Here is a 23904-nt window from a genome sequence, read left to right as displayed (position 1 = left end):
AGTTTTGTCAAATTTAACCTTATGACTGGTTTTGTGGTCCAGGGTCACATATGTATGTATGTATGTATGTATATATATATATATATATATAAGTTGACCCCAGGTTTTTGAAGGGTTGTAGGGTGTGTGTGTGTGTGTGTGTGTGTGTGTGTGTGTGTGTATATATTTAATTTTTGCAAGGCAGTAGCTGAAATTGCTACAGCTCTTTTTTAGTAGCCAGTGGGCTGTGTTAATTAATCAAGGTGCTATTAGTTAATGTTAGACACATTTGTCTCCATTCACTGGCAGAACCACAGGGCAGCCGGAGAGGGGAAACACGCCTGTCATTTAGTAACTGTGATACTTTTCATCTGAATAATAGATTGGCACAAGACATTTAAATCTTTTTTCCATGCAATATTCATAGAGGAATTTGTGAGAGCAGGGGGCCTCATAGGATTCACAGTTCTTCTTTTGTTCCTCTAGTTTTTCTTTTTTTTCTTTTTTTTTACACAAAAACAACAAAAATATAAAGCCATAGATAGAAAGGGGGAAAATAACACAAAAGGATGGAACCACGTTTCTTTCTTTCACTTTTCTTTTTCTCCTCAGCCAGTAAGGAAAGTCACGATGTGCAGGTGTGTGTGTGTGTGTGTGTGTGTGTGTGTGTGTGTGTGTGTGTGTGTGTGTGTGTGTGTGTGTGTGTGTGTGTGTGTGTGTGTCTGTGTGTGTCTGTGTGTGTCTGTGTGTGTGTGTGTGGGAAAAGGCAATAGTGGATTGACAAATGATTCTGCTGTCTGAAGCCTAATTAGTGGCATAGTGTCTGCTCCCCGTGGGGCTGCTGTGCTGGGCGTTAGAGACAGTCCATTCTCATTTCCTACTGCCTTTGATATCAGACCACAGTCTGACGGCGCACACAAAACCGACACACTGAGGCGTGATGGACGACCCAGAGCAGACAAAGCTGACTCTTCTCCATCTAGCGTGCACCGTCTCTCTCTTTCACACACGTATACACACACGCTGAAACAAAGTGAAAGGACACACACCAAATTGGCTCCTGTGACAGGACGGCTAATGTTTTCCCATGCAAAGTAAAAGGCCAAAGTATGAGACCACACCCTCTGCTGCTAATGATGGCCCACCCTGAGCATGCACCTGCAGCCTGGACCAAAAACACTGGCTGGCTTTTTGTAAAAATACTTCAGCAGTCATTAAAAAAGTGCTTATTACATTGAGGAAATGGGAAAAAAGTTATATATTTTTTTGCTTCTTAATGATTAGATTGGACAGAAAAATGGTATTGTGCCATGTTGCAAGTCCGATTCGAACCTTCCTCACCTAGATGAGCACCACAGCTCTGTAAGACTAAGACTAAGACTTTAAATTACAGTAGCAAGTAACATTGGAGGTTGACTGGTTTTAAGACTTGTATAAGAGCCACATGAGTATTTTTTAAGATGCTAAAGTTCACGGGTAACACTTTACAATAAAGTTCATTAGTTAATATTAGTTAACTACTTTATTTAACATGAACTAACAATGAACAATACTTATTATTATATTATATTATTTAGCAAATATTGATAAATGCGTTTGTATATTTTACATATGTAATATATGTATTGTGCTTTGTTTGCATTCATGTTAGTTAATACATTAACTAACATTAACTAATGGAACCTTACAGTAAAGTGTTACCAAGTCATTCATGAAATTTTTATGTGGTTTTATAAAAATCAGTGCTCCATGTTCTATTATATCTTCCATATGTTTTTCTAAACTATTCAAAATTTTGTAGAATTTCAAATATTTGGAAAATTTGTAGAATGCAATTTTGGAGAACTTGGAATATTTTGGAAAACAATTGAGAATTTGGAAAATGTGTAGAATGAAATTTTGGGGGATTTGGAGTATTTTGGAAAAAAAACTGATAACATTTTTGGGGAATTTGGAATATTCGGAAACTTTGAGAATGACATTTTGGAGAATTTGGCATATTTGGAAAAAAAAATAACCACATTTTGGAGAATTTGTACTATTTGGAAAATGTGTAGAATGAAATTGGAATATTTTGAAAAAAATAGAATAAAATTTAAGAGAATTTGGAATATAAAAATGTAATACAATTTTGGAGAATTTGAAACATTTTTTTTTATTAAATTCCGGAGATTTTCTGAATTTGAAATATTTGGAAAATGTTTGGAATGACATTTTAGAGAATTTTGAATATTTTTTGGGGGGATGTAATAAAATTTTTGAGAAATTGGACTATTTGGAAAGTTGTAGAATTAAATCTTGGAGAATTTGGAATATTTGGTCGGGGGGTTAGAATTTGCAATATTTGGAAAATGTGTAGAATGAAATTTTGGAGACATTGGAATATTAAAAAAAAAAAAAAAAGAATAAAATTTGAGAGAATTTGGAATATAAAAATGTAATACAATTTTGGAGAATTTGGAACATTTTTTAAATTAAATTCTGGAGAATTTGAAATATTTGGAAAATGTTTAGAATGACATTTTAGAGAATTTGGAATATTTTTGGGGGGATGTAATAAAATTTTGGAGAAATTGGACTATTTGGAAAATTTGTAGAATTAAATTTTTGGAGAATTTGGAATATTTGGTGGGGGGATTAGAATTTGCAATATTTGGAAAATGTGTAGAATGAAATTTTGGAGACATTGGAATATTTAAAAAAAAAAAAAAAGAATAAAATTTGAGAGAATTTGGAATATAAAAATGTAATACAATTTTGGAATATTTGGAACATTTTTTAAATGAAATTCTGGAGAATTTGAAGTATTTGGAAAATGTTTAGAATGACATTTTGGATCATTTGGAATATTTTGGGGGGGGGGGGGGTGGTAAAATTTTGGATAATTTGGAATATTTGGGAAAAAAATGAATGAAATTCTGAAGAATTTGAAATATTTGGAAAAAATTTTGAATAATTTCTGAAGAATTATGTGACAGACTGAAGTGACCAAAAAAACTCGGTCTTTTTATAAAGTTTTATTTTCTTGCTTCTGCATAGTTAAACTAATAGATTGGGCAGAAAGTAATGTATTGTGATATGTTGCCAGTCAGACTTGAACCTTCCTCCTCCAGATGAGCACCACAGCTCCAATAATTATTATTATTATTATACATTTTTTTTCCTAGCTCTGATGTTTCTGTTGTAATATTTAAGGCTTGCTCTCTGATTCATAGTTTGTTAATGACTATATGACTGTATGCCTAAGTGTGATTCAGGATTCACATGAATCTCAGTCGTGATGGGGGGGAAAAGTGTCTTAAAGGTATAGTCCACCCAAAAATAACTTACTTTTAGCCTCATGTTGTTCCAAACTTACATGCATTTCTGTCTTCTGGTGAACACAAAATAAGATATTTTAAAGAATGTTTGATAAGCAAACAATTTCAGATCCTATTGACTTTCATTGTATCTGTTGACCATAGAATGTGAGTCAATGAAAACCAAAAGATTCTTCAAAATAACTTCTTTTACGTTCCACAGAGAAAAGAAGGTCACACAGGTTTGAAACGACATGGCGGTGGATGGACTTTCCCTTTAAAGTGACATCTGTGTCCCACTCTCAGTGGCTTGTTCGACCTAAGGATAGTTCATCCAGTCACCCTAAAATGAATGTAATTGTTTATATAGGCTATATGAGACTTTTTGGGCACCTGGAACCATCATAAATTACCATAGTCTGAGCCAAGTAATTGTCCCTCGAGGAACAGAGTGAAGATGTCGTCCCCCATCGTGACATCTGCAGAAAAAGCCGCCTTGAATGTGCTAACTGTGATCTTCTAGGTCTGACATTTGGACATGGAAATTTATGAAAGCCATTTAGAATACTCCAGTAAAGGTCACTGTGTACAATTAGATGCACAGGTGTCAAGAGAAAGAGTCCTCATTTCCATGTGATTGTGGGCTTTTGTAGCAAATTTCATGCACTTTATTGGTCACAGCTAGTGCTTGCAGTCGGTATATGCATGTGTGAATGTGTTTTTCTCCCTGTGTGTGTGTGTGTGTGTGTGTGTGTGTGTGTGTGTGTGTGTGTGTGTGTGTGTGTGTGTGTGTGTGTGTGTGTGTGTGTGTGTGTGTGTGTGTGTGTGTGTGTGTGTGTGTGTGTGTGTGTGTGTGTGTGTGTGTGTGTGTGTGTGTGTGTGTGTGTGTTCACTCACAGCTGTCAAGAAGATGTGCAGCAACCTAGAATCAATAAAGTTTCCCATATGTCTCTCTTTAGTAATTGCATGTTTACTATTCAGGGGCGTCTCAAATGCTCAAATAAAAATGCAAATTGAAGGTGTAAATTTGAATATTAATTCTCAGGGTTTAGATCCAGGTAGCTGCCTTTTGCAGTCATAACACATTTTGTAAAAACGCTTGTTGTGTTTAGAGCCCTGTTTTTACATTTTGTTTTATTCTTGTCATCCTCAGCCTACTCTACTGTGTCTGGTGTAAATGGGCCTCTGGTTATTTTGGACAATGTCAAAGTAAGTCTTATGAAAAACTAAAGTATTATAGAGTTTTTTTTTAAACATTTAAAGTAACTAAATGTTGACCTTTTTCTAATTGTTTCTAAATTTAAATTAAGTAATAAAATACTGATTTTTAAACATTTTTGAAAGACATCTCTCATGCTCACCATGTATTTGATCAACGACGGTTATATTGTGAAATTTTATAACGATTTAAAATACCTTTTTTATATTTGAAAAATATTTAATTTGTAAAATGGCATTTGTTATTGTTATGGTATAGTTGAATTGACTCATAAGTTAAAGGAATAGTTCACCCAAATATGAAAATTCTGTTAAATAATTACTCACCCTCATGTCGTTCCAAACCCAAAAGACCTTGATTCTTCTTCAGAACACAAATTAAGATACTTTTGATGAAATCCGAGAGCTTTCTGACCCTGCATAGACAGCAACACAACTGACACTTTCAAGGCTGTCAAAGACTGACATGGAAGAGAAGAAATTGTTGAATAAGTTTGTAATTTTTGTTTTCTTTACACACAAAAAGTATTCTCATAACTTTATAAGATTAAGGTTGAACCACTGATGTCACATGGACTATTTTATCAAAGTCCTTACTACCTTTCTGGGCCTTAAACTTGTCTGTTGCGTTGCTGTCCATGAAGGATCAGAAAGCTCTTGGATTTCATTAAAAATATCTTAATTTGTGTTCTGAAGTTTGAAATGACATTAGGGTGAGTAATTAATGACCGAATGTTTATATTTTTGGGTAAACTGTCCCTTTAAATTGACAAATTGACATTTTGAATGGTATTGTATATTGATCCTCATTTTCATTTCATTCCTTCATTCCAGTTTCCACGTTATGCCGAGATTGTGCACCTTACCCTACCTGATGGGACTAAAAGGAGTGGGCAGGTTCTGGAAGTCATTGGTACCAAGGCTGTCGTTCAGGCAAGTTTCGACAATATTTATTGGATATCAACATATGCAGTATCTAAGGTTATGATCAGGTCATAACTAAAAAATATTTACATTTTATGCCAATTAGGTGTTTGAAGGCACCTCAGGTATTGATGCTAAGAAGACCGCGTGTGAATTCACTGGTGACATCTTGCGCACACCTGTGTCTGAAGACATGCTTGGTAAGCGTATAACTAATGCTCATGCAGCCTATGTAATAATAGTCTTTCTGTGTCTTCTACGTAACCAATAGAGACGCCATGAAAAAAGTGTCTTTTATTTCAGGACGCGTTTTCAACGGGTCAGGTAAACCCATTGACCGGGGTCCTACTGTTCTGGCTGAGGACTATTTGGACATCATGGGTAAGAGCCTTCTTTTTTTTTTTTTTTTAAAGCTTTATGTAACATTTGCAGGAACAAGTGTCTTCTTTAGAGGCACATAGATGACTGAGCAATACTGTGGTTTTATTATGTCTAGATTTTGGGGTTAACTTGATTTTAAATTCTAGCAGCACATCTTTGCCAATTAGGCTGCCACCAGCCATGTTAAATGTTCTTTGTCTTTGCGTTTGTGCCGCATGCACTCGGTTTGTCTGCAGCTTAGTTGAGAGGCCAACGTGCTAGAATATGTTCATCAATGCTTACAATTCCTCCTTGTTGGTATTTGACTATTTTGAGAGGCTGAATTGGAATTTTTGTGTGCTTTTTAAGCCATTTACTGACCTCATGACCCTGATCTCCGCTAAGCTGAAATGGCAAAGGTGATCTTTTGAGCTATCATAAGTATACAATAGCGATTCAGGGCAATGATTGAATGAGCCGAATGGATAAGAAGGGGAGTAATAAAAGGTTGATCAGGCCTCAAGGTCACACCACTCCAAATAGTGTGTAGCACGTTTATATGCTTTAACGAGAAAGCGTTTTTCTAAAATATAAGCCTTTATCATTTGTCATGGTCAATGTGGATAGTTTTGCCTTAAGAAAATCTTCATTTTTTCTATTAGCCCTCTTTTCCTTCTTTAGAAATAGAAGTTGTACTTTGTAGACTCTCAAGTACCAGATTTTTTTCATGCTTAGGTGAGATTACTGTACTCCCTTTTACTCTTCTTAGGTCAGCCCATCAACCCTCAGTGTCGTATCTACCCTGAGGAAATGATCCAGACTGGCATCTCTGCTATTGACGGCATGAACAGCATCGCCCGTGGACAGAAGATCCCCATCTTTAGTGCTGCTGGGCTGCCGCATAATGAGGTGTGTTTTAACAGCACAGCCTGTGCATTATTCAACATTAAAGGGATAATTCACTCAAAAATGAAAATTACCCCATGATTCACCCTCAAGCCATCCTAGGTGTATATTACTTTCTTCTTTCAGACAAATACAATCGGAGTTACATTTAAAAAAAAAAAATGCCCTGGTTCTTCCAAGCTTTATAATGTCAATGTGTAGTGGTCCAGATTTTAGAGCAAAATAATGTGTATCCATCCATCATAAAAAGTACTCCACATGGCTCCGGGGTTATCCATATTTAAAACTTTAGAAACTGTAATCTCTAGCTTCCACTAATTGTCGTATACATGTTCACTAGAGAGCTGTAAACTCTGTGGGAATATGCTAGTCTCGCAAGAACCAAGTTTTGTTTACAGCAAAGGAAAACCAGTCTGCTCTTGGATTATATCGAAAACCTCTGACATTTTTCTTTACAAATCTTCGTTTTGCACTTCTAATTTGTGTTTTGTCACCGCATTTACTTACACAAACGCATTACTTTACTTTTAGTCAACTTAAAGGATTAGTTCACTTCCAGAAAAAAATGTACAGATAATGTACTCACCCCCTTGTCATCCAAGATGTTCATCCCTTTCTTTCTTCAGTCGTAAAGAAATTATGTTTTTTGAGGAAAACAGTTAAGGAATTTTCTCCATATAGTGGACTTCTATGGTGCCCGCGAGTTTGAACTTCCAAAATGCAGTTTAAACGCAGCTTCAAATGGCACTGAACAATCCCAGCTGAGGAAAAAAGGCCTTATCTAGTGAAACAATGTACAATTTATACAGTCTTTAACCACAAATGCTCGTCTTGTATAGCTTTTCCATGCGTATGTGTACTCTTGTGTATTCCGGTTGAAGACACTTTGTGGAAGGGTATGTTGAAAAACTCCCATCTCATTTTCTCCTCCAACTTCAAAATTGTCCTACATCGCTGTTTTACCAGTTTTTTGTAAGGGGGGGTGTTGACTTTCTTTGCACGTTCACTTTGTGAACACTGGGTCGGTACTTCTGCAGCAATGTAATGTCGGATGATTTTAAAGTTGGAGGAGAACTGTAACTATATTGAACCGGAGTGCACAGAGTGGGATGCGCATGCGCATTGCAGAGCTAGACAAGATGAGCATTTAAGGTTAAAATGTGATTTTTTTTTAGAAAATAACCAATCGTTTCGCTAGTTAAGACCCTTCTTCCTCAGCTGGGATCGTTTAGAGCCCTTTGAAGCTGCGTTTAAACAGCGTTTTGGAAGTTCAAACTCGTGGGCAGTCAGGCACCATAGAAATCCATTATATGGACATAAAATGTTTTCCTCAAAAAACATAATTTCTTTACGTCTGAAGAAAGTAAGACATGAACATCTTGGATGACAAAGGGGTGAGTAAATTATCTGTAAATTTTTGTTCTAGAAGCGAACTAATCCTTTAATGTGTCTTTGCTGAATAAAAGTACTATTATTATTATTTTCACAATCTTGCTTTTAAATGGTAGTGCAAAACTGTTTTCAGCATTGATAATGATAATAATAAATGTTTTATTCGAATAATTCCCGAAGGCTTGCGCAGTAAATAATACATATATTATAGTGTATATATAGAAATTAAAATAACACAACATATTTTTAAATATGACTACGCCTTATTGATTTAGAGATTATTGGTATTGGATAATTATTTGGCCTGACTAGTATATTTCTTCATCACTAGCACACATTTCCTGTACTTTTGTTTCAATGCATGGGCGCGTTAATAGATTCACCTTGTTTTTGCATTCAACTAGCTTGATTTTAACTTTCTTTGAAATGCACTGCAGGAATGTGTGTTTATACAGGAACCGATGATACAATACAGGCCGTGCTGCTTGCCAGTGTGTCTTAATTATTTTAATTAAACCTAGAGGGATTTATTTAAATTCCCTCATTTGAAGTGTTGTGATCAAATTTAGCACTTTATTGTGCAGCAGCGAGGCAGCCGCAGTGCCTTTTTCTGTATTATGCTCGCGAGTGAGACAAGGCTGTGTGATTAACGTTAATTTGAGAGGGATCTGTAATTGATTTCACCCTGTGGTGTTTCTGTGGAAACAGTGAGGTGGGTCAGAGTTCGTTTCATCGCATTCTCCACTCGTGTGAATGCGGGAGGAACCGGTATGATTTCGAGAGCTCTAGAGTAAGCAAACAAAACCAACCACTTAGTACTGATCAATACATCCAGTACATGCTTTAGGTCAGTTGGTTTGTTTAGCTTCAAGATGAGTATGATGTCCTTGCTGAACTGATTGATAACAACCATAAATGATTTTTGAACTCTAAATAGGTTCCTCAAACTTTCAAAGGACAGAGTAGAGGTTCGAAAACTATTTTTTTTTGCCACCAACTCTTTATCGCATGAATTATGGAAAGGAATAGGAATATAATTTTCAAGGCTTTATAAGGAATTACATGGACTGTACATCGCATAGTTCATTATTATAAAGAAGTTGCTTGCATTTGAGTCGTTTCTCTTCCCGAGATCATAAATAGGCTATTGTAGCTGGTTATGACTGTAAGTGACTCAGCTGCCAAACTTATCTGCCGTCAGGCTGGAAAATGAATGTAATAACCCACGACATGAGCTGTTAAGGATATAAGTAGCCTGCCTTGAATGGAGTACGAGTTGTAGGAAGTGTAAGAGGGTCAATGACATCTACCATTTTGTATCATAGCTAGTTTACTAGTCCCCAGAGTCTGGTTGAAACTCATAACTATAATTAATTTTGTGTAAAGTAGGTTTTGTAAAGTAGCTCTTAGAAATTCAAGGTCAAATAATTTTTAAATCTTACAAATTTTGGATGCAGTCTTTGCAAATTTTTGAGAAATATAAAATAACAGGACATAATTTTAGTCAAACATTTAAAGACATGTGCCATCTGTAGAGTAAATGGTTTTAGAAACTCATCAGTTCTGAACTCGAAGGTAAAGCATGAAGAATTCTCAAACCATTGACTCTGTTACCTCTATCATGTACGTTTTTGAAGAAAAACTGGCCGAAATACTGCTGCTTTTGGTGGGTTTATAAACGTGGAAGGCCACTGACACCTCATATCTCTGAAAGCATTGAAACAAATTTTCAAATAGACGTTATCTTTATTCACAAACTGCATGTTTGAAGTCAACAAGTGTATGTGGACACACAAATATTATCTTTTGTGATCATTTGCTGGTTCACTCAACCCTGACATTTTAACACATAACACAGCTGTTTTCTCCAAACCATCAACCACAAGTTCCCATTAACACCCTTAAACTCACACACTCAAGTGTGTAATAATAATAAACCACTACACGTTTGGGCTTTTCACGCTATGGCTAACCCTGGATTTTTGTCGTTTTAAACCCTTTGTTAAGACCCTGGGTAAAGAATATAGTTGATGAAAACCAGCTCCAGATCAAGGTTAATTCTGCATTTGCTCTGCTAATTGAAAGCTATACAGTGTGACGCTGTTCTGCTAGAATGCTGAAGTGAATTAAAGAGAATTACAGTAGCTTTAAGAGTTAACAATTACAAGTGTAAAAAGCCCGTCTGTTTTGTTCAGATCTGTTCCATGTTTGAAGAAACCTGTTCCAGGTCTAAGGAGTGAAACATCAACTCCATACATCAACAAAGAAAGAGTATAGAATTCTTTCATGGCACTACGATGAATTAAAAAAAATGTAGTGTTTTCAGTATATAGACTTTGAAAAGAGAATAAAGTTCTAGTGATTGTCAGTTATGAAAATTTTATCAAAATCCAAGGTTGAATGGTGTGAACTTCCAACAGCCCAAGTGTAAAGTGGGTTTCAGTGTCTCACTAATGAAGGTGCTGTGCTGTGATATAAAAGTTTCTCGTTCCATTAAACAGGAGTCGTGGGGTCACAGCCGGCTTTATCCCCTCAGAGAAACAGGTGTTCTGGGTCAGAGTTCAGACAGGGGTCAGGCCGGATTAGACGTCCAGCATCATTACATTAAGTGATAAGCGTGAAATTCCTCATGCTTGTGGTCTTAATCTCTTTGTTGCAAATACACAAATATATGTCCACACACTCAAAAACGGGTTTTGCACTTAAATGTAGTGTTCATTTTAGCCCAATAGTATGTTAAAGGATTAGTTCACTTTAAAAATTTACTCACCCCTATGTCATCCCAGATGTTCATGTCTTTATTTCTTCAGTTGCAAAAAAAATTTATTTCTTGAGGAAAACATTCCAGGATTTGTCTCCATATATTGGCCCTTCAACGGTGGCCAGTGAGTTAAAGATTGTACTTTCAACGCAACTTCAAAGGATTCCACACAATCCCAGACAAGGAAGGAGGGTCTTATCTAGCAAAAAAATCTGTCATTTTCTAAGAAAAATACAAATTTATATACGTTTTAACCCCAGATGCTCATCTTTGAATCGCAATGAAACTGCAATTCAAACCTTCAACCTGTTTATCACTGTTGAAGTCCACTATATGTACTGTAGAAAAATCCTGGAATGTTTTCCTCAAAAACCTTTTTTTTTTTTTTCGATTTAAGAAAAAAGGACTTGAACATAATTCTGGAGTAAACTAATTCATTGAACTCAAATATTAAACTAAATTACATTTCACAGAAGTACTGTTTTTAGTGATCTTTAATCAAATAAATGCAGACTTGGTGAGCATAAGGTAATTCTTTTTAAAAAAAAAACATTAAAACTTACCCAACCCCTTACTTTTCTTTCTTTCTTTCTTTCTTTCTTTCTTTCTTTCTTTCTTTCTTTCTTTTTTAAATCAAATCAAATTGTACAATTCTAACTGTTGTAATTCTGTGTTTTTTGATTGGTAGATTGCTGCCCAGATCTGTCGTCAGGCTGGTTTGGTGCAGAAATCGAAAGATGTGATGGACTACAGTGCAGAAAACTTTGCCATCGTCTTTGCTGCTATGGGGGTGAGTGGTTTTCTGTGTCTTTATCTGTGCGTGGTTCCAAGTATGTGTTTTTTCTTTCATACCATGTTCAAAGGCTTGTTTTACTTGAGGTTCCTTGTAGGGCTGGGCGATATAGACAAAAAAAAAAACATTTATATCAGTCGATATCGATATCTTTTTTTTTTTCTTCAAGTTTAAAGCCAGATATTTGCTCCAATGTGAAAGTTGTAAAAAAAAAAACTGACTATTCTTTATGATCAGAACATAAGAAACACTTAAGTTTTTGTGTTGTTGACACTTTTCCAGTAATTCTTTTTTCAACAAAATAAATAAAATAAAAAATAGGGAAAAAAAATTAGTTCTTCATGTTCTAATGAGTAATACTGTTTTAAATCAAGAAATAGGTTTGTGTTGGCTTATAATATAAATAATAATGTAACCTCTAATGTGTTTTATTACACATTTGAAAGTAGCTTGAGTCAGGATGCAGATGTAGAATTATGGTAGTACAGTAATATTGGTAAAAAAAATTTATATGGTGAAATTTAATCACTCTGACCGTTTGAGCTTTTTTTTTTTCTTTTTTAATTAACTATTGGTTTTCATAGTGGCATACATTTAGATCCTGATAATCACCGTTAAAACCATAAATATAACACCTCAATTTCATGGTAAAAATGTAATATGGTTTCTGTATAAAAAAAACAGTGATCTAAATACATTTAGTATAAATGCGTCAATGCTATAGCTTAATCACACAAAAAATGCTGTAATTAGATTCCATTACTCCTCCTTAAATACATTTAATACATGTGTGCATTTAATAATATCAATATAATATCAATTTCGACATGAATACCCACATTTGTGACACAATACCATGGTGCAGTTATTGCTACTAAAGTAAATCTATGGTAACTGTATCATTCCTTCTAGGGCTGTGCAATAAATCGCATGCGATTGACATGCGTATCTCATCAGTAAAGCCGGTTCTGTGATTAGTAGGAAATCTCCATCACCTGCGTTTAGATGGCACGGTATTTAAAACACTGAGCCGTCGATCACTGAAAAGCTACTCAAAATCGCGGATGAATCGCATTCGATTTTGAACGCGATATTGCGTAGCTTTTCAGTAATCTATGGCTTAGTGTTTTAAATACCGTGCCATCTGAATGCAGGTGATGGAGATTTACTACTAATCACAGAACCGGCTTTACTGATGAGATGCGCATGACAATCCCATGCGATTTATTGCACAGCCCTAATTCCTTCTGACTGTATTGAGCCTTCTGACTGTATCTTTTGGCACACTTTCTCTCCTGTTTGTCAGCACTATATCTGGCTATAAACAGAGCTATTTGTGTTCTTGGCTGAATTCAAGTGCTTTACAATGGATCTCACAGCACTGTATAGTGGTCGTTTGGCCGAGACTCATCAGTGGTTAAACACATCTGCTCTAGTAAACTCCCACCGCGCCGCCGTTTAATCTTTGAGCCGAGCGGATAAACGGCCTTTGCACCATCTTTGCCGCATGAACATTACATTACATTGAACATTTATCAAACTCTTATTATCATTTATCAAGGAAATTTATATCACTCGATAATTATCGCCCGGCCCTATTTTCTTGTGTGTTCATTTTATTTACAACAGTAAATCCTGTTTTACTTCTAGGTGTCTGTCTAAACACGGGTCAACTGTTTGCATGAATTTCAGGACGCTTGTGTAAAATGATCCTCTCAGTGGACGGAATGTAAAAATGTGTCCGTTTTGTGTGAACGGCTGAATGTTGATCTTCGTATGTGGCTTAATCCTGCTCTTCAACACCACCTTAACCTTCTGCCCTCACCTGTCTGCTTCCTCTCCAAACCTTTGTTATTGTCACCTGAGTGGCTGCGGTCTGTCCTCTCAGACAGGTATTACCTGTGTCAGGTGTCAGGTTCACCCGTGTATTCAAGTGTGGAGGACTTCCATTAACCCGTGCTTGAAATGTCAGTGACCCAGCCTTGTGTCCTGTGGCCGCTGGGCTCCCGGTGCGGACTCGTGTCTAATGCATTGGCTTTTGACGCCCTGTAACTCTATATCTTGATTTCATGTGCAGGGTGGTCAAAATGCTATTCCTTTTATAAAAGGAAAAGGATTTTCCTTTAGCAGGAAATGTACTTCAAGAGGTCACTTTGAACTGAATAGTGGAGATTTTGGGTGAACAATGAACAAGAAAAGCACCTGACATTGTTAGTTCATTAGAGTCTGGTAAAACAGGAAGTGGATTTATTCAGCGTTTCACATGATTTGTTGGTTTGAATCTCAGGTCAACATGGAGACTGCACGTTTCTTCAAGTCGGACTTTGAGGAGAACGGTTCTATGGACAACGTGTGCTTGTTCCTAAACCTGGCCAACGATCCTACGTGAGAATGCATTTAAATCATCTATGTAATGCAATTTGTACAACACCTATAACATAACATATTGACTATTTTATTCTTTTGAATTGTTCTGCGTAGCATTGAACGCATCATCACCCCACGTCTGGCTCTGACCACAGCGGAGTATCTGGCTTATCAGTGTGAGAAGCACGTGTTGGTCATCCTTACAGACATGAGCTCCTACGCAGAGGCTCTGAGAGAGGTGAGAACAATATCATATTGATAAAATTATTTACTCATAATAAATATATCAGAAGCAAGAGCCATTAAAGGGATAGTTCACCCAAAAATGAATTACTCACCCTCATGTTGTTCTCATGTATTCATCTTCAAAGCACAAATTAAGATATTTTTTATCAAGTCTGAGTGCTTTCTGACCCTGCATTGACAGCAATGCAATTTCCACATTCAAGGGCCAGAAAGGTAGTAAGTAAGTAAGTAAGTAAGTAGTAATTTCTGGGACATGTTATGAAGCTATGAGAATACTTTTTGTGTGCAAAGAAAACAAAAATAACAACTTTATTCAACAATTTCTTCTCTTCTGTGTCAGTCGACATATGTACGCAAGAGAGACTAACGCAGAAGAGAAGAAATTGTCGTAATTTTTTTGCACACAAAAAGTATTCTGATAGCTTCATAAAATACTGTTGAACCACTGATGTCACATGGACTATTTTAACAATGTCCTTTCTATCTTTCTGTGCCTTGAATGTAGTAGTTGCATTTCTGTCTATGCAAGGTCAGAAAGATTTAGAATTTCGTCAAAAATATGTTAATTTGTGCTCTGAAGATGAACGAAGGTCTTACGGGTTTGGAACGACATGAGGGTGAGTAATTATTGACAGAATTCTCATTTTTGGGTGAACTAGCCCTTTAAAATTCAAGAGCCTCAGATTTGTGAGAGAAGTTGTTTCTTAAAATTACTTCAAATTTGTATGCCTTTTATCCCAGTGAAATAAAATATTACAGCTGCTCTTTTCCATATTATAATAATGTGACAGTAAAGACATTAAAAATATTAATCAGCCCAACTGTTCTTGAGCAGCAAATTAGCATATTAAAATGATTTCTAAAGGATCATGTGACATTGAAGACTGGAGTAATGATATCTCAGGAATAAATTACATTTTAAAATATATTAATATAGATTAAAAATTTAATATATTCATAATATAATATTTCATAAATTATCCATTTTAAACTGTGACAATATTTCACAATATAACTATTTATACTGCACTTTTAGGCCAAATAAAGGCAGCCTTGCTGAGCCTAAAGGGCTTGGAATATATTTCAATGGGATTTTATTTGTAAATGGACAAGAACTCACTCAATACATTTTTAAGGATATATGTCTTTATTTATTTTTTTAGAAAATCTTATGGTGAATTTAACAAACCTGGTTGAAGGTCTCCTTTACAGATTTACAGAGGCATAATGCACTTGTATCTCATATAAACAGTTCATGTTGAGATTTTATAGCTCTGAAAGCATTCAAGGGGGAAGTAGGTTTTTCTATTAGATGCAAGGGCAAATAAATCTGGAACACCTTCTGTACATCATGGTGATATTTCCAGCCCCCGTTTTATCATATGTCATGTTGCTCTCTTAAATTTAATACCTGTTCAAACATAATTGACCTTGTCAAGTAAATAATCCTAAGTCTCTGTATCTAGTTTCTATATCATTTTGTATTTTGCTGGTTACATGCACAGCAAACACATTTATATTGCATTGTCATGTATTATATGAAAAACTAACTAATGTAGCATCTCTCAACTCTGTTTAGCAATACAAGTAGTTGACTTTGCATGTACAGGGTCGTTTCTTTTATATCATATTTCAACTGTTTGGCAGTGAACAAACAGCTATGACGACTATGAAAGAGCACAATCTCATGTAACAAAAGCACACTAACCCCCTCTTGACATTTGGAACAATATTGGAGGCTGGAGCAATGGCCAGCATTATGGTTAGTATCGTGTTTCCTGTGTGGATTACGTTGAAGAGCCACTGTGTCCAATTGTAATGAATGGATTTCAGCACCATCTGCCAAAGTGTAAAAATCATGTTTTAAACAAAACCCGAAGTAAAGTTAAGACATAGGCTTTGCTCCGAATAGCGTATTGATAGATCAAATCAAGTGTTATTGGTCAAAACTTAGAAGTACAACATACAGTGAAATGCTTTGTATAACTTAGAATTAACATAAGAATTTACATAGATTGCATTAAAAAAAACAACACATTTTTACAAGAAAATTATTTAATTAATTACTATAATTATATATTTTTTTAAATGTGTTTTAAGTTTTAGCAGAATACGTTTAAGAAAATCAAGGTTGATGTTGCTTTTGATTTTTTTTTTTGTTTTTGTTTTTTGACTGGAAGAGTGAAGAAATTGGAGTGTGTTGCAATGTGGATGTAGTAGGATTTTTTATGAGTGGATGTAGACTACACATTTTCATGAATGTATTAGGTCACAGTCCACATAACGGCAAAATAGTATGAGTTGTATGATAGTGTGCCATTCAAAACAGCAGTGGGACATTCTGACACACAAACAGATTTGTGTATACTTCAGCCTTCTGAAGATGTTTTTTTTCTGGCTGTGTCTTTTCTTCCAACCTCATGCCAGTGATTATCTTTATTTATTTATTTATTTTTTTTTTTGTGGCACAAACATGTCAAACGCATAATGCTCATTCTAAATAGTTTGCATGCATGTGAAAGGACCATTCCCAACTGTCTTTGTGCCGCTGTAACCTTGGGATACATTCAGCCCTATCGAAGCCGCCTGCTTTGGCTACTGCGGTAGGCAGATGCTTCCAAAGAGCAGCGGGAGCATTAACATTTAACTCCCATTCAGCCTGGTAAAGGTGAGGCTCAGAACAGTGTCTACACTCGTTTTAACCTTGGGAGTAGATCTGAGTGTATTTTGTGCTTATAAAAGCGCCTCAGTGTGCAGATGCAGCGAGTCGAAAACATATTAACGTCATTTGACTGGCTTGAAATGGCTGTCATTGATCGGTTGGTATGGAACAGATGTTACAGTTTAGTTTTTTGTGACTCAAAGGTTAAAATATGCCTCTGTGTAACTTAACAGGAAACAATGAAAAGTTTTTATCCATGCGTTTTTCCCCGTAAGAACGGGTGCAGCCATTTGTAAATTTGATGGGTCTGGCTTCCGGTCTCATCCGCTTCAAGCTGTTTTTAGCTGCTTGATTTTGCAAATTTGTGTGTCTTACCATAATGTATTATCTTAATTATGAGCATACTGGTTTGTAGTGCAAACAATTTTACTATTTACTGCACATTGTTATTCTTTTCGTTATTTCCCTATAGCAGATAATGATGTCTCACCCATATGCTTATGCAATAGAACTTCAAATATCATGATGTTAAATGCCCGTTTTGTCTTGATGTGTTGCGGTTGTAGGTGTCTGCTGCCCGTGAAGAGGTGCCAGGTCGTCGTGGTTTTCCAGGTTACATGTACACTGATCTTGCTACGATCTATGAGCGTGCTGGAAGAGTGGAGGGCAGGAATGGATCAATCACCCAGATCCCCATTCTGACCATGCCTAATGATGGTACATTCACATAAACACTTATATTTATATAACATTAATTATTGATGATATACTGTCAGGCATTTCAGCATGTAACTCATCCTATTCTTTTAAAGCTATAAAATTGTGCATTTTGTTGAAGTGTGTTATTACTTTTTAATTAGTTAGTTAATTTAATTTTTTTAGTTTAGTTATTTTTATTAAATACATTTGATTTATTATCTTGTTTAGCATAGTTTCTCATTTAGTTAGGTATTTGGTTATTTTAGTTTTTTATTTATAAATTTAATTTAGTTTTATTGTTTAGTTTTATTTAGTTACTGGGTTATTTTAGTCGGTTATTTATTTTTTATATCAGTTATTTCAGTTTAGCTGTTTTAGTTGTAAGGTTATTTGAGTAATTTATTTACGTATAGATTTTTTATTTAGGTTTTTAATTATTTACTATTTTAGCTATTTTTTAGCAATTTAATTATTTCAGTTTAGTTGTTTTAGCTATTTGATTATTTTAATTAAATTCTATATAAATTTATTTTTTATTCCATTTTTAATCATTATTTTTTTCAGTTTAATAGTTTATTGTAGGCTATTGTAGTCATTTATTTAGATGTACATTTATTTTTAAATTCAGTTATTTAATTGTTTTAGTTGTTAGGTAATTTAGTCATTTATTGAGTTTTTTCGCTGTTTAATCCGTTTCGATTATTTTAGTCATTTATTTAGATCTACTTTTTTTATTTAGATTTTAATTGTTTTGTATTTTTTAGCTATTTATTCAGTTATTTAATTATTTCCATCTGTATTATTTTAGTCTTTTATTGAGATTTTTTTATTTATTTAGATTTTTAATCATTTATTATTTGTAGCTATTTATTTAGTCATTTAATTCAGTTTCGATTATTTTAGTCATTTATTTAGATATACTTTTTATTTAGTTTTTGTGTTATTTTGTATTTTATAGCTATTTATTCAGTTATTTAATTATTTCTGTTTAGCTGTTAGGTTATTTTAGTCATTTATTTAGATATACTTTTATTTCTTAATTTAGATTTTAATTATTTCATATTTTTAGCTACTTATTCTGTTATTTAAGTATTTCAGTTTTGTTGTTAGGTTATTTTAGTCATTTATTTAGATATACTTTTATTTCTTAATTTAGATTTTAATTATTTCATATTTTTAGCTACTTATTCTGTTATTTAACTATTTCAGTTTAGTTGTTAGGTTATTTTAATCATTTATTTAGATTCGTTTAGTTGCTTTATATTTATTATTATTATTATTTAATTGAATATTTATATAATTATTTAGGTTTAGTTATTTAGTTTTAGTTCTTTAGTTAGTTTATTTAGTTCATTTGAATTTTTTTCCAAATGAGGACATCCCATAACAAAGTTATGTCGTAAAGGTTTTGCAAGTTTTACGTCCCTTCTCAATTTTGTCTCTAAACTACAGCCAACTACATTCACACTTCTTGCATACTGGATTGCCAGATAAAATGTACATGATTTTTTTTTTTTTCATGTCATAAGTTTCATTCATTTTCTTCAGTGGTGAAGGTTTCCTTCCGCTGTTACAAAACTTGCTGGAATCAGAATGTTTCTGGACAGTTAGTGATATAAAACGTGCACTTGTTTATTTTGTGTTAAGGCCGGACACAGCAACTGCGCCCAGTAACTAGCACTCTTGATGGCTTCGGTTACTATAGAAACATCCTTGTGAAGGACCTGTGTGTGTTTCTGAATGGGTGTTCCCTATTATAGCAGCACCAGGAAACCTCCATCTTTCTTCGTTCTCGCTTTCTTTGCCCTCCTATCTCGATAACTCACTATCTCTGTTCCGTCCAAAACACCACAATATTACTATACCCATTAGTATCTTCAGATCAGGGCTGCAAATGAAATGGTTTATAAATGCTAATAATAATAACTAACTAAAAATCATAATTAAGGATTAGAATAAGCTGCATAAAAATGCTTAAATCTGCCATTTTGCCCCCCTTTACAGATATCACCCATCCAATCCCTGATCTGACGGGATACATCACAGAGGGACAGGTTTATGTTGACAGACAACTGCATAACAGACAGGTGAGAAGTTTGACCAGCCGTAACAGCTGAAAAACTGTGCAGAATCTACTGCATAAATACACTAGAACACATTAATATACTTCATGCACTACCAGTCAAAAGTTTTTGAACAGTAAGATATTTAATCTTAGAGCAGAAGTCTTTTTTTTACAGCACAAATGGTAGAATTTTGACATTTTGACTATTTAAAATATCTTGTTTTCTCTTTGAATATATTTTAAAATATAATTTATTCCAGTGATTTCAAAGCTGAATTTCTAGCATTAATATGATCCTTCAAACAATATTTGTTATATTCAAATTTGCTGCTCAAAACACATTTATTATTATTATTATTATTATTATTATTATTATTCATGTTGAAAACAGCTGAGTGGAATTTGTCAGGTTTCTTACATTATAAATGTCTTTATCATCACTTTTGATCAATTTAAAGCATTCTTGCTAAATGAAAGTATTAAGTTCTATAATTTCTTTCCAAAAAAATAAATAAATAAATGATACTGACTTTCAAATGGTGTAGTGTATAATGTTACAAAAGCTTTTTATATCATTTAGGGATGTTAACCGATGACCGTTTGACCGGTGGTTGACCGTATCAACGTTAACCGGTCAAAGTTGTCGGTAGTCGGTTAAAAAAAAAAAAAGTGCCGGTGCGTCTTTTACGCATTCTGAAGGTGCCTGTTTTATCCATTGGTTTTATCATGTTGCAGTCTATTAGGCCAGGGATTCCCAAACTTTTCAGCTCACGACCCCCAAAATAACCGTGCCAGTGACTCGTGACCCCCACTATCCTCGGAAGTGTTTAAAATATACAAACTTTGCGCGCAACGGCGCACATGGGCCAATAGGCCTATCCAAACATCTGCATGTCAACACAAAAGAACACAACGGTCTAACAACTAGGGCTGGTCCGAATACCATTTTTTGAGCTTCGAAGCTTCGGTGGGAGGGGCTGAACATATTCTTCTCTCTAATAAAGGCAGGAATCTCTGTATGTCTTTCTGTTGACATTTTTATTATGTCGAGAACAGTTCATCCAAACGATTTTTGCTGTGGACCCGAGGGAGTGCAGTGTTGCATTTTGGTGCAATATGGACACACCACACGTTCAGAATTAATAAATTGTAATAGAACATTGCTGGATGCGACGCGCCTCACGCAGGCAGAGCTTATCCGCTTCATGAACGGACACCGCGCTAGTGATACAAAACACACAGGTCTGTTAAGTGCAATACTTTTAATAAGGTAGCCTAAAAAATTTTAACAAACAAATCACTCCCAAATCAGAAATTAGCACAGTAATTACTGGCACCGTGAAGGGTAGGCTATTTAAATAAAAGTAGAACGAAAAAAATGGCGCGGTGTTTATATATAAATAAATTATTCATATCTAAATTATTTATAAATAAATATATACATTATATATAACGTTTGTGTATATAAGCCTATATAAAATACACAGCATATGTATATTATGTTGAAACCCAAAATAAATGAGGCCCAAACATTATTAACAAACGGTGCGTGTTTATTTGAGCACTTCAGTCAGTGAACAATCAGCCTACAAAACGCTAAAATAAATCAAATAAATAATACATTTAAATATGAATCTAGCCTAAATAAGAATGTTAAATCGGCTATTTAAGAAACATTCGTTGCAAACATTACTAAAACCTCGCCCGGACCTTCTCCGACAGCTCATCAGAATTACTGTCTCGAGTCCGACTGGAACCGGTCTGTTTCTCTTTCTCTTCCCCACTGCACAGCTGCTGTTTTTAATAGCAAAGTGATTACATTTATTTTCGTTTATTTAGGTTATAAAGTTAATTTAGACATATATTTGGAACACTTTTTATTTGTTAAATTTAAGTTTTTGTTTTTTAAAGTAACGACCAAGTCATCACGATTTCAATTAAAACCCATAGATATAAGCACGCTTTGCAGAACATGGAAGCGCCAGCCAGCGCTATGTGAAACTTCATTTTTGCTCATAAAGGTAAGACTAATATATCATCCGAAACTGTAAAAAAATAATTTAAATAATTCAAATCGAAAACAAAACTCTTCCAATAGCTATAGGCCTAATGCATATGCATTTAGGTATTAAAGCCGCGTCAATGAGCAAATGGCATCAGGATCGTCAACTTCATCTTTGTGTCAAATACTAGTTTTTTAATAAATAATTCAAATATCTCCCTACTTTTTCCCCGACACATTCATGGTAATTATTTTTGCTGGGGCTTTGCGGTCAGCTTTAGCCTATGCGTGCATTTAAAGCAGAGGCGCAGTTGTCATTACGACAGTCACAGCCCTAGTTTTGCTTAAACCATTTAAGTGGGCCCGACTGTACTTTATAGGCTAGTGTCTCTCAAATATTACTAAATTTCTCTCTCTCTCTCTCTCTTTTTTTTTTTTTTTTTTTTGTTGCTGTTTCTGTGTTAGTGGCGCAGCAGTCTGATCTTCTTCATTCATATTTAAGCGCAAATGAGAACCGTTTTGCGGGGGATGCAAGGTGTATGAAAAAAAAAAAACGAATATTGAATCTCAATTTAAAATCGAATGCCAACCCACCAAACGAATATTAGTCCTACTAACAACCATTTTTTTTTTAAATCATAATTTACTCGTTTGTTTAATTTCAACAAAAATAATATCCTAGGGGATTTTTAAAAAGTGATGTGAGTGGCAGTGTACGTGTGTGTGTGTGTGTGTGTGTGTGTGTGTGTGTGTGTGTGCGGGAGGCAGAGCGGCAGAGAGATGCGACAGAGTTGCGAAATTGCAGGCGCGGCTCGAAATGGCTGTTATTTCAAATAGCGTACCATATTTTAAACTAATCGGTTAACCGGTTTCAACCGGCTAATGAGGCTCGGTGGTCGGTCAAGAAATTTTTTAGTTTTCGCCATCCCTAATATCATTAATAGAATTCATCAAAGAATCCAGAAAAAATGTTTTTACTCAACTTATCAAATATTGATGATGATAATAATAATAATATAAAAAAATTTTTTTTAAATCAAATCAGCATATTAGAATGATATCTGAAGGTTCATGTTACACTGAAGACTGGAGTAATGATACTGAATATTTAGCTTTGATCACAGGAATAAATTAAATTTTGAAATATATTCAAATAGAAAGCAGTAATTATAAATAGTAAAAATATTTCACAATATTACTGCTTTTGCGATCAATAAATGCAGGCTTGAATAGCAGAAAAAAAACCATTAAAAATAGTACTGTTCAAAAACTTTTGACTGGTAGTGTATACATGAATTTATCCTCAATATAAGTCAGAACAGTTTTTTCTATTATTTTCATAACCTAACTCTTCTTTTTTTAACTTAAAGATCTATCCTCCTATCAACGTACTTCCATCCCTCTCTCGTCTGATGAAATCCGCTATTGGAGAAGGCATGACCCGCAAAGATCACGCCGATGTCTCTAACCAGCTGGTAAAGAAGTTGTAAAACATTCATGCCACAGTTTGCCATTTGGTTGTGATATTTCAAACTAATTCTAACTCCGTTTCTCTCTTAATCTCATAGTATGCCTGTTATGCTATTGGTAAAGATGTTCAAGCCATGAAGGCTGTTGTGGGTGAGGAAGCTTTGACTCCAGATGACCTGCTGTACCTTGAGTTCCTGCAGAAGTTTGAAAAGAATTTCATTGCTCAAGGTACAAACCCTCTAGGCTCATTTACTTCACATAGGTCTAAATTTGGCAGAAATGATAGAACTGTACTCATAAACACCCAGTTATTATCTCTGGTAAATGGAACTTTGCTTTATTTCAAGCCGAGTTCATAACACTAGAGCTTTTTTCTTCAAATTCCAAGGTTCACCCGACTGTGTGTGTACGTGTACACTATTATGCTGTTTTATAGTCTATATTGGAAACCACTAGACAGTATTTCTATCAGCCACTGCTCTTGCTCTGCCGCAAAGCTCTTTCACCTCAATGAATGTTCTTCTCAATGATGTCGCTCTTCAGCGTGGCACAAGGTGCAAGGCCCTCCGTCTCCATCAAACCCTCCACTTCACTTTAAAAAAAAAACTGTGTACATCTTTCATAATGATCGGCGCTTTATTTTGGGGATGAAATCTCTCAACTTCCTTTGTGTCTGTCACACAGTTGCTGTGTCATTACCGTCATTGGTAGAAAAGGACATTGTTCCACCAACACATGTTGGACTCCAACAATCTCAGTTA

General features: G+C 34.9%; 1 protein-coding gene across 1 annotated transcript in view; it reads left to right on the top strand.

Moving 5' to 3' along the window:
* The window catches only part of atp6v1ba (ATPase, H+ transporting, lysosomal, V1 subunit B, member a), a 38544-nt gene that overhangs the window by 12612 nt on the left and 2028 nt on the right, over window positions 1-23904 (top strand). The window contains exons 2-13 of the mRNA XM_073826733.1: window positions 4432-4487; window positions 5331-5429; window positions 5527-5620; window positions 5724-5801; window positions 6550-6689; window positions 11528-11629; window positions 13920-14017; window positions 14114-14237; window positions 17474-17624; window positions 19611-19693; window positions 23044-23148; window positions 23242-23371. Coding sequence (XP_073682834.1) covers window positions 4432-4487; window positions 5331-5429; window positions 5527-5620; window positions 5724-5801; window positions 6550-6689; window positions 11528-11629; window positions 13920-14017; window positions 14114-14237; window positions 17474-17624; window positions 19611-19693; window positions 23044-23148; window positions 23242-23371 — 1260 coding nt within the window. The remainder of the gene's footprint in view (window positions 1-4431; window positions 4488-5330; window positions 5430-5526; window positions 5621-5723; window positions 5802-6549; window positions 6690-11527; window positions 11630-13919; window positions 14018-14113; window positions 14238-17473; window positions 17625-19610; window positions 19694-23043; window positions 23149-23241; window positions 23372-23904) is intronic.

This window comes from Garra rufa, chromosome 21, assembly GCF_049309525.1.
Source record: "Garra rufa chromosome 21, GarRuf1.0, whole genome shotgun sequence".
Lineage (NCBI taxonomy): Eukaryota > Metazoa > Chordata > Actinopteri > Cypriniformes > Cyprinidae > Garra > Garra rufa.
This window is presented reverse-complemented; position numbering and strand designations above follow the sequence as displayed.